The 11,218-nt window shown below is 32.2% G+C and overlaps 1 protein-coding gene across 1 annotated transcript; it reads right to left on the bottom strand.

The window, feature by feature from the left end:
* Nucleotides 1-1,917: 1,917 nt before the first annotated feature.
* On the bottom strand, nucleotides 1,918-5,729 carry LOC110822756 (uncharacterized). The gene is made up of 3 exons (XM_022052947.2): nucleotides 4,481-5,729; nucleotides 3,692-3,884; nucleotides 1,918-2,807 (listed from the first exon to the last, which is right to left on the bottom strand). The coding sequence occupies exons 1-3, from the start codon at nucleotides 5,366-5,368 to the stop codon at nucleotides 2,239-2,241; spliced, it is 1,650 nt and encodes a 549-aa protein (XP_021908639.2). The 5' UTR covers nucleotides 5,369-5,729; the 3' UTR covers nucleotides 1,918-2,238.
* Nucleotides 5,730-11,218: the final 5,489 nt, after the last annotated feature.

The raw sequence follows: 11,218 nt of genomic DNA on the forward strand, positions 1-11,218 counted from the left end.
AATTCTATTCTTATAATTAAATTTATTCATAATTGAATTTCACAAATTTTAAATTTATTCGCGTATCTCCCTAATACTCCAAGTAATCAATTAACTCCAAACTTTCGAACATCTTCAAAATTCAATTTGTTGTTTTTATTATTGATAATGTCACGTGCTCACATTAAATAATTGAATTCAAATGTGAACCCACTTTTTAATGTTTTTTTTTTTTTTTTTTTGCAATGAGAACACGCATAGAGAAAAACTGAAAAATAAAACATATATATATATATATATATATACACGTACATATAAAACAAAGTAAACACGACTTTTTTAAAGTTTATTTTACTCTTTGGGACCCAGTGGGTCGAATTCGAGTCAACTTATAAATTATATTATTATTATTGTATTGTTAGTTTGTTATGATTTATTAAATTTTATTTTGTCTTTGGGCCGAGTTAAGTGGTTCTGACTCAGCCCAATGTACTCAAACCGAGCCATGAACAATTGATTTTATTGACAGCAACCATAAATGGGCTTTAGTTGTATTTGGTTTTATACTCAGGGCCCATTTATTATACCGAGAATGAGAATTTTTTAACTTAGTTTTAATTATATTAATTATTATTTTTATTCAACCATCAAAATATTTTTTATAGAATTGAAAATTTACCATTTTTTAATTTAACCGAATTTTCTAGATATTGAATAATTAAAAGTTAAAATATTTTAAAATTTATATATGCATTTATCCATATAATTAAATAAAAAAGTTATTCTTTTGAATAATTTTTTAAACATAAATAAAAAGTAGTTTTATGAATTAAGTTTTCAAAGTTTATTATCACTTTATTATTTTATTCTCAATTTTTAACAAATTTATAATATATTTCTATCAATAAAATATATATAAATTTTGAAAAAGAAAATAGAAAACGTTTTTGATGCAACATTAACTTTAATTTCTTATGACATACAAAATCCAATGGATTTTAAACGTTATAGATATACATACATACATACATATATGTTATCAAATAAAATTAATATATCTATTAACAGGTTTTAAGCTGATGACTGGTAGATTGTGCAATAAATTAATGTCTCTTGATTTTAATTAACTCACTATCAACATAAGAAAAAAGAAATGGATAATTTGGCATAACATAAGTTGATTATTATAATTTTATTAAATTAAATATTATAATAGTCTTAAAATTACGTTTATTGTAAAGTATATAAATTCGTAATATATAAATGAAATATTAACTATGTTACTTATATTAGTAAATTAGTGACTTATTATGTGTTGGTCTAGTAAGTTTTGGGCATCAACGAAGATGACTTATTATTATGAGTTGCTTAACTTGATAAGCTAATTTAAGAATGAATTATTATTGACTAATAATTTAGTAATTAGTTATTATAATTTGTCTTCCACTTCTTATTGTTTGACCCAAAAACAAAACATGCTAAGCTACCATATATATGTATATGTATATATATATATATATATGTATATGTATATGAAAATTATAAATAAATTGTCCCATCACAGCCTAATCTGCTTACAGCTTTACAGAAACACAACAATTTATTTGACCTAAACAGACGTCGCTTTTATTAATTGCTACTTTTGGAACTACCTTTTCTAGTGCTGTTGAGCAAGAAAATGTAGCTGTCATATTATACCTTGCTTGCCCAGAACCCAAAAAAAAAAACATATTCTATTCGCTTAATTTTTCTTTACAACATATATATGTATATATATATATATATGTATATGTATCCACGCGCGCACGCATATATAAATACATTATATAAAAGATATTTTGGGAATAATTTTTGGAGAGAATAAATTAGAAAGATGATTTTATGTACAAAATATAGCTTAATTTTCACATTCATGTCTAAGACTATTATAAACCAAGCTAGAAAAGATAAACATACATATATATATATATATATATAAAGAGCTACAGATACATAATTAACGGGGGGATAAATACAGCTCCCATATTACATACATGAAGCATATACATATAATTATATAACTAAATAAGCTACTATGCTGCCTAGAAAAACCAGATCCTCCTCGGATCGTTTTCTCTTCTAAAAATTTTTCCTAATTTCGTTGTTCGTTGTTCCGAGTTAGACTGTACTCCTTGACATTATTGAAAAATCACAAGTTAATAAGCAAAAAACCAAAACTTCAATACAGAATAACCATCATAGCTTCCAAAAATTCTCCTCTCATGTAAATGAAACCAGTTCGTCAGACAGCTCCGCCACCAGCAATCTGAAAATGGAGAATTCGATCTCCAGTGCAGTCTCTTGGACCTGCTCGTGGTTCGTTTTCCACCCATCGAGTTCCTCTCTGAAATCTTGTTCCACCATCATGTCAATGGTGTTGGATTCCACCTCTTTCCATGAATCCAATCTCTTGCACACCCGCTTCACCACTACTTCTCTGTCAAGGCAGCTGCCATTTTTACAAGTCCCTTCTTCTTCTTCTTCTTCTTCTTCTTCTCTGACGAGGTCGGAGACCAACCTCTTGATCCCTCCGGGAATTCGTCTCGAATTCTTGAAGTTTGATTTAAGTACTTGCTGGACAAATTCAGTTTCACTGTAGAATGAAACTGACTCATAGTGTTCGGAGTAGTCCTCATCTTCCTCTGTGTCATTGTCATTATCAATGTCTTCGTCTTCGTCTTCGTCTTTGTCTTGCTCGGATTCTAACATTTGTTTTTCGAGTTCCACTGGGTCCAATCCAGCAAGTTTCTCAAATCTACGCAGCTTGTGCAATAACTGCTTCTTTGCTCCTGTAATACGGAATGCCTTGTCAATTAACCATACTATTTTCTTGAACTCACATTAATTGTAATCCATTAAAGTAAAACTAACAAGAGTAATTGTTCAGGTTAGAACTAGAAAATTCCGGATGAATTAGCTCATTTGATTTCGTGGAAACAATGCTCAATTGCAGAGATTTCAATAGGGATCTGTGCTAATGGCACGACCAAGTAAATGCAGATTATTTGAATTTGAATGTTCCTAGGAAAAAGTACAGAGAAAATTTAAGTATTTGAATGAAATCTGACAGCTCTTTAGCTTTCAATGCTTGAAGGGTAACCCACAAAACGGCTTTGACATGAAAGGGGTCCCCAAGATAAGAGGAAATTCACTAGTAATAAATTTGGACACTGCAATTGAGGGTGGGTACTGAAAAATTCAAAAAGAATTTATCTGACTTTTAGGTGAAATTTTCAAAAAGAATTTTACAGATCCTAAAAGACAGATCAGCCTGGAAAATGAAGGTACAATGAATGAGATAAATCCTACAAATTAAACCCGACAATTTTTCTGTGATAATTCAAAGGTGTTAGAAAAACAAGATAGAGTTAAACGATCTTATTTTAGTCGAAACTACATAAATTCATTAATGAGATGATATACATTCACTAATATACCGATCATATACGTAATTATGACAACAATGGGTATGTTATCTTCTTAAAGGAAAATGAGATCATATTAAACTAACATGATGTATGCGGATGGTACCCAATAACAGCTTCCATTATTGAGCTAAAGCAAGCAGACATCAAAAACCGTAACCCAGAAAACTACAGCGCTTTCATCAAAGTAAATGCAGGGGAAATTACAATAGAACAGTAAAAAAGGTTGAGCTCTGTTAGATACGTACTCTGTACAATTGCATAGCTGCATTCAAGATCGAAATCGTTGTTGTCCCCATCCTCATCGTCCACGTGTCCGTCGTCATCGTCCTCGAAAGGAGGGTCCAATACAGAAACTGGACTGCATTGCTCCTTACCTTCTTCATCTTCTTCTTCAACCTGTAATTTCTTTAAGCTTTCCACTTCGTAATTCTCTTCGTCCTGTTACATTTCATAGAAAACCTTGTTTAACATACCGCCATCAAACCGGGTTGGAATCGTTAATTCCCTTTCTGGTACTTTTAATTAATGATCAAGTGAATAGGAAGGAGTAAGATTGGATTTTGTTGACTTTTTCTCAGGAAAAATTGCGATGGAAAATAAAGTTTTAACATAGAAAATTACTAAAACGGACTCCTGAAATCTTATTCAAGAGATCATCGCCCGGAAAGGAACAAAAACCTTATTTGTCCTCTTTTGGGAAATTATTTTACTTAGACAAACTCTTAATAAATGATTTGCATGGCAGAGACATGATGAGAGCTACACTTATCAAACAAACAGGGCCAAAGGGTTGATGGCAAATGGACTAAATGACATTAGTAGCCCTCAGAACTAAACAAAGAAGAAAGAATTTGGGGTATATCTGTCTTTTGACCGCAACATGCCGGTCAAATTTGCGGAGCCATTGCCGACAGTTCAAAGAAGGTCAGAGCAGTTGAGTTACGGAGTGGACTCGGACGGGAAGAAGTGATTATTGAGACAACAACAAGTGAGATTACTTGAGATAACAGAAGATAACTGAAAACCAGACAAACCTCTGTTTTCCGGCGAGTCGGGGATGACGCCGGTGAAGAGAAGTCCGGAGTCCGGCATCCGGGGGAAGGACTTCTTTGGAGTACAAAGTGAAAAGGGCTTTCACAGAAGTGATTATCGCAAGACGCGAAACTTGCATTGCCTAAAATGATTTTTGATGCTAACTCAATCTCTTCGTAATCATCGGAATGGCTACTGCTTGAGGTGTCTAAAGATTTCTCCTCGTTGCTCTCCGACCAAACGGCACTGCTAGGTCTACCGTTGCAGGCACAAGAAAAGCCCGTTTCATAAGCACTTTTCTCTTCCTCCACACCCACCTTTTTTTCCTTCTTTATTTCGTTGCTTCTCTCACTGCAAACTCTATTACGTCCTACTGAAGAATCCCACCTCAAGATATCTTTCACTGACACCTTAACACCGTCACCGACAATCTCACGCTTACGGTTCCGATTCCGATGAGTTAGTCTCTTCAAAATGGACCCAAATAGCCCAAACCCGTTGCTTTTGTTCTGAGTTTTGGCTTTAGACGATGATGACGATGACTGTTTCTGAATTCTAAGAGCTGCTTCAAGCAGAAGAGCAGCGGTTCTCGCCGGAATGTGAAGAAATATTGTGTTGGGACTTCTGCAGGGGCTCTTCGCCGGAGATGGGAAACTAAACAAAGGAGATTTCCTCAGGTCGGGAGACTCATGGAAGGAGAAAAGACAAGCGTTCTTGCAGAAATTTTCTGGGAAGCTGGAGCTAGCCGAGACGGGTCTTTGTTTTTTGACTTTTAACTGGGTGTTGGGCGACGATCGCTTGAGCTGTAACCGGCGATCGGCAATGAAGTTTTTAAGCAGGAAAGGTTCTTGATCGTCCTGCAGTAACTCCCTCAAGTGTTTTTGAGCCATCACTAGAATCCACAAGAATCGACAATGCTGTATCTTTTTTAACAGAAAAGAAAAAAAAAAAAAAAACGAGGAATGCTGCCGCCGTCAGTGAGAAAGAAAAAGCTGGAAAAAGAAATTCTTCAACAAGTCGCTAACAGTGTAAGCGCCATGAAAGAGTTGAAGAGCTTTCAACTTGAAAAGGGTCCACTGAAAGTGAGGTAGTCGGATACAAATATATCCCCGAGAGAAGAAGGAGAAGGAGAAGGAGAAGGAGAAGGAATGAGGAGAGTTCCTTCCTGATTCAAATCTGGAGGGGTTTACAAAACCGAGGCAGAGGGAGTGAATAGTGAAAATATGATAAAATAATGGGGGCAATAAACGACAAATTTAATTCTTAAATGGAGAAAATTGAAAAAAGAAGATGGGCTGCAAATTGTAGGTGTTTGTGTAGGTAGAGCAGCAGTAAACAGAGTATCTGAACTGGACGTTTCTGGTTTTCTTACATGTTATGTAATAATCAAAAGATTATGGTTAGTTGTTTAATTTTTTAAAAATTGCTGGTTAAAATAAAAATTGCCAAAAACTGCGCCGTTTCACCTGGAGGAGAGGAATCCCTCCACGTAGCTCTCATCTTTCCCGAGATTTTGAGAAGCATCCGTTGTCTGTCTGGTTGGCTCGTTTTCTTTTTTCAAATTTAATAATTTATTTTAATGGTAAAAAAATAATAATAATAATTTATTCAACTTATGTTTCTGGCCATCACGATCATTATTATTTCAAATAATTGCAGGCTATCATCATTTTGCATTTTCATGGCCATGATTCTTCAATCTGATTTCTTTTTTCATTCATTTACCATCATATTTAACACATATGTACTTAGTACTTGTAAACTACAAATAATTTACTTGCTGTTTTTAAATTATTTACATCTACAGCTTATGAAAAGGGTAATTTAATTTTACCATGCCCTTTTCTTGCTGCATAAATTAAGAAATTACACTGAAAATACGGGTAAATATTTTGTCCATTTGGCAATCGGGGGTGTAAACTGACAGGTGCCCGGGAGTTTTGTAATTAATTAAACACGACAAGTTTCTAAAATCATTGTAAAAAAATAATAATAATAATAATAATAAATAAATAAATAAATATTTTTTTCGTACACAAATTAATAAATATTTATAAAGCGTTGACGATCTCAAAATCTCGTCTAAAAACCTGATATCACGAGAAGACAATAAAAAACCGCAGGACACGGTAGCCGAAAACAACGGTGAGAAAACGACAAAAGAGAGAAGACCGCGCGTGCTTACTAAGTTACAGAACCCGGATCTTGACCCGATCTTTGACGCCACTTATCAGCGTTTTAACCTCTTTTTTAGGTTTTCCTAATTTGTTTTCCGTTTCCTTTTTTAATTTAAATTTTTAACTCATTCAATATTTATCCAAAATTAAAAATTAAGGTTTCTCGAAACTATTAATTTCGTACATATTTATTAATTTAACATATAAAATTAAATAATTTAATTATAACTATATAGTAAATAATACATAAAAATATACAAGAATACTGTACCTTTCTATCTGCTGTCTAACAATGATCAACCCATTTATTGTTTTTATTTATACGAACGTATACATAAAGAAAAGTGATACATATAATGGTCGTACACTATATTTCACTGACGGGTCCATTTCACAAATCAACTTTAATTTAAAATTTTTTAAAAGTGCTCATTTTTTTTTTAATAAATATAGTAAAAAATAATTCACCAGTTACCTTTTTACAAATATAATTAGATTATATGTAAAAAAAAAAAAAAATTACAGTGGTAAAACAGAGGATTTCGATTAGAGTGAGGCGTGAGTCCCACCAGGAACAGTAATTTTTATTTATTTATTTTGGGTACGTGGTGAAATGAAATTGAACTTTTAAAGAAAAGAATAAATGAATGTTTTTGACAGCAGCTGCAGGGTACGTCTTTTTTATCTACACATATAAAATATTTATTACCCCACCAACCTGCACCGTTAATTTTTAAATTTATTCTTCTATTTTTTACTATAAATATTTTATTTTTTTTTATATAAAAAGAATTTGAGTGAAGCAATTTCTAGCCACGAAGTGTAATCTCATTTCCCTTTCACTATCTATTTTAAGCTCAATTCATATCGATTTATTTAAGTCGTGTGGGTCCATATTTAATTTTCATTCATTATATGATATATTTATATTAGAATATATAGTCAAGGAATATTAATGTAACTATGTACAAAGTTAGTGTTAAATTTATCATTTTTTTTCTTGTATAAATATCTTGTTGTTATTTATCAATAAAATTATTTTCTCATTTTCAGACATCCGAGCTCTCCTCTTCCCTCAGTTCTGCAATTTCTTCTCTTCTCTTCAATCATTAATTTCCATTTTATAGAAAGATTAAATAGTGATTATTATCAAAATCAACATGATATCATAGCAGACAAATTTTTTTCTTATAAATCATTGATTGTAATATTAATTTTTAAGCCTCATAATATGTTCGTCGGCCGCCAACAGTTATGGATGCTGTTATGGTTTCATAATTGTCAAATCAAGAAGAATCCGTGTCGAGTCCATATTATCTTCATCCGAACAAAAATTTAGCAAGCTTGCTCACCATCGATATCCTTACAAGTCTGCATATCCCTCAATAGCTCAAAGTATTACGTGAATTAACTATGTTAATGATATTTGGAAAAATTTATCTGACTTGTATGCACAAAATAATTTGATTAGAATTTCAAAATTATCTGATGAAATTAACTCTTTGAGACAAGAAAATAATTCAGTCATACAATGAATCTCAACAAAATGCGGTGAATATTTACAATTCAGGAAATTTGAGAAAGACTAATGAAATCAATAATAAACAGATTGGGTTTATTGGTCACACAGTAGACAAATATTACAAAAAGTATGGATATCCATCAGGCTATAAATCAAGGCAGAAAAGTGTATCCAACATCAATCAAGTCAATTCTCATGCACTGGATACAAATTCAGAGTCCAAAAATTCACAAGTGAAGCTCAATTCTCAGGGTTAAATTTCATAGAGCATGTCTTTCACTTTTACTAAAGAACAATGCCAACAACTATTAGCTTTGATTCAACCCTAAGCACGTGCACCAAACAGAAATTCAGCACCATAGGTCAATACACTTTCTACAAATTTTCATATCTCACCAGGTATTGCCTCTATCTTACCGTACTTCACTGAATGAATGAATAATTGATTCCAGAGCTACGATCATGTACTTAGTTCAGTAGAAATGTTTGTTTTGTGTAGACCAGTGACCAATATGTTTGTAAAATTACCTAACTCTCAAATAGTTCCTATTACCTACATAAGTGATGTATATATTTTGCTCATGTTAACCCTTCATAATGCACTATACACACCGAACTTTGCCCTCAATTTAATTATTGTTAGGAGATTGTTAGCTGATTCCTCATATTGCTTAACCTTTCATGATTTTTTTTGTGAAATCCAGGATGCACAAACCAAGGAGAGGATTGGTTTAGCTAAAGAGAGGTAAGGATTGTATTAACTTGAGGCAGTAAATACAAAACCAGCAAACACTGTCAATACAATAAAGTCATGTTCTGTTGATTGTTCCTTTGCAAACTCTAGTTCTTTTCATTGTAATAATGTTGTTAACACTCATAACCTTTGGCATTATCGTCTTGGTCACCCTTCCACACCAAGACTTCATACAATTCATCAATTAGACAAATCAATTTCTTATTATAATTTATTTGTTTGTGACATTTGTCATCTTGTTAAACAAATAAGACTTTCGTTTCTTGTGAGTAAATCTTGCTTTGATATTGTACATATTGATATTTGAGATCCTTTATCTATTTCTTGTTTATACGGTCATTGTTATTTTCTCACCATTGTTGATGATAAGAGTCAATACACATGTTTGTATCTTATAAAGATAAAAGGAGAAGTTAGAACAATCATTATTCAATTTTTTGTATATGTTGAAATCCAACACAATATAAAGATCAAATGTGCTCGTACCGATAATGGTAAAGAGTTTAAGATAAATGATTTCTTTGTCACTAAAGGAATTGTGCACCAATGTTTTTACCCATATACACCATAGTAGAATGGTGTGGTTAAAAGAAAATATCAACATCTTTTAAATATGGCAAGATCTTTAATGTTTCAGGCTCATATACTAAAACAATATTGTGTTGATTGTGTGCTACATGCAACTTATTTGATCAACCTGTTGCCATCTCCAATCATCAACAATAAGTCTCATTTTGAACTTTTATTTCATTCAATCCCTAAATATCAAAATTTGAAAGTGTTTGGATGTTTATGTTATGCATCCAACCTTAGTCCTGACAAGTCTAAGTTTAATCATAGATCCTTTAAATGTATTTTTCTTAGTTTTTCTTCATACATAAAGGGGTATAAATGATATGATCTACAATCTAAAAAGATCTTTGTTTCCTGGGATGTCTATTTTGTTAAGCATATTTTTTCTTTTATTTATTTTGTCAATAACAGTTCAAATAGTTTTGTGCTTCCTTGTGTTGATGATTTGATAGCAGAAAATAATGACTAAATTCAAGTTGTGCAAGATCAAGGTAATGCAGTCTTAAGCCACTCAAGCGAGCCAACTTCTTCTGGTAATGTTTTCTTACCTTCCTCAACTGATACTTTTATTCATTTTGCATATTTACCATTAGATGTTCCCGAAATAGAGCCTATTTGTTCACAAAATTCCAGCTCTACAAAACCCATGTATGATGAACCTATTCCTTTACAAACAAGGCCATCTATTAGACACATAAGGCAACCATTTCATTTACATGATTACTGTCTATATGGTCTTAAATCTTCCATCAATTCTATTTCTATCCCACATTGTATTTCACATGTACTCTCTCACAACAACTTGGACCTAATATATAAGTCTTTTGTATTTGCTATATCCCAAGATGTAGAACTTAACTCCTATAACCAAGCTGTTTAATTTACATTCTGAAAAAATGCTATGCTAGCTGAAATTAAGGCCTTGAAAGAGAATAAGACTTAGGAATTAGTTGATTTACCTCATGGTAAGAAGTCCATTTGTTGCAAGTGGGTATATAAGATAAAAAGAAAAGTTGATAACTCGATTGATAGATATAAGACCAGGTTGATTGCTAAAGGTTATACTCAGCAATTTGGTATTGATTTTTTAGATATTTTTTCTTCAATTATAAAGTTAACGACCATTCGTACTATGTTGACTGTGGTTGTGGTTAAAAGATGGCATTTACATCAACTTGATATTAATAATGTGTTTCTTCATGGAGATTTACATTAAGAAGTGTAAATGACTCTGCCTCCTAGCTTTCATGGTTCGAGTAATCAGGTATGCAGGCTTACTAAAAGTCTCTATGGTCTTAAACAAGCAAGTAGGCAATGATATTTCAAGTTTTCTGAAGTCTTAAGAAAATGTAATTTTGTGCATTCCAATTCAGATTCTTCATTATTTCTTAAGTGTTCAAAATCTTCTTTTATTACTCTTATTGTATATGTTGATGATGTGATATTGGAAAATGATCACATGGTTAAAATTCAAATGGTGAAGGAATTTCTTCATAATGAGTTTAAAATTAAAGATATTGGTGAACTCAAATATTTATTGGGACTTGAGGCCATTCATTCTTCCAAAGGTATTAACATGAATAAAAAAAAATATATTTTGGATTTACTTCGAGATACTGGTTTCTTAGGTTGTAAACTAGCTTCATCGTCCATGGCTTCGTCAACAAAGTTAGTCCAACATGATGGTTCCCCGGTTGTTAATGTTACCTCATAC

The sequence above is a fragment of the Carica papaya genome, chromosome 8 (assembly GCF_054855325.1).
Source record: "Carica papaya isolate Zhongbai chromosome 8, ASM5485532v1, whole genome shotgun sequence".
Classification (NCBI taxonomy): domain Eukaryota; kingdom Viridiplantae; phylum Streptophyta; class Magnoliopsida; order Brassicales; family Caricaceae; genus Carica; species Carica papaya.

What these genes read in the sequence shown, in the direction of transcription:
- LOC110822756 (XM_022052947.2), bottom strand. Translation starts at nt 5,368, where the DNA reads ATGGCTCAAAAACACTTGAGGGAGTTACTGCAGGACGATCAAGAACCT. An exon ending in CGACTCGCCGGAAAACAGAG is followed by an intron (nt 3,885 to 4,480) that starts GTTTGTCTGGTT and finishes GAAATGTAACAG; the next exon opens with GACGAAGAGAATTACGAAGT. An exon ending in CAGCTATGCAATTGTACAGA is followed by an intron (nt 2,808 to 3,691) that starts GTACGTATCTAA and finishes TCCGTATTACAG; the next exon opens with GAGCAAAGAAGCAGTTATTG.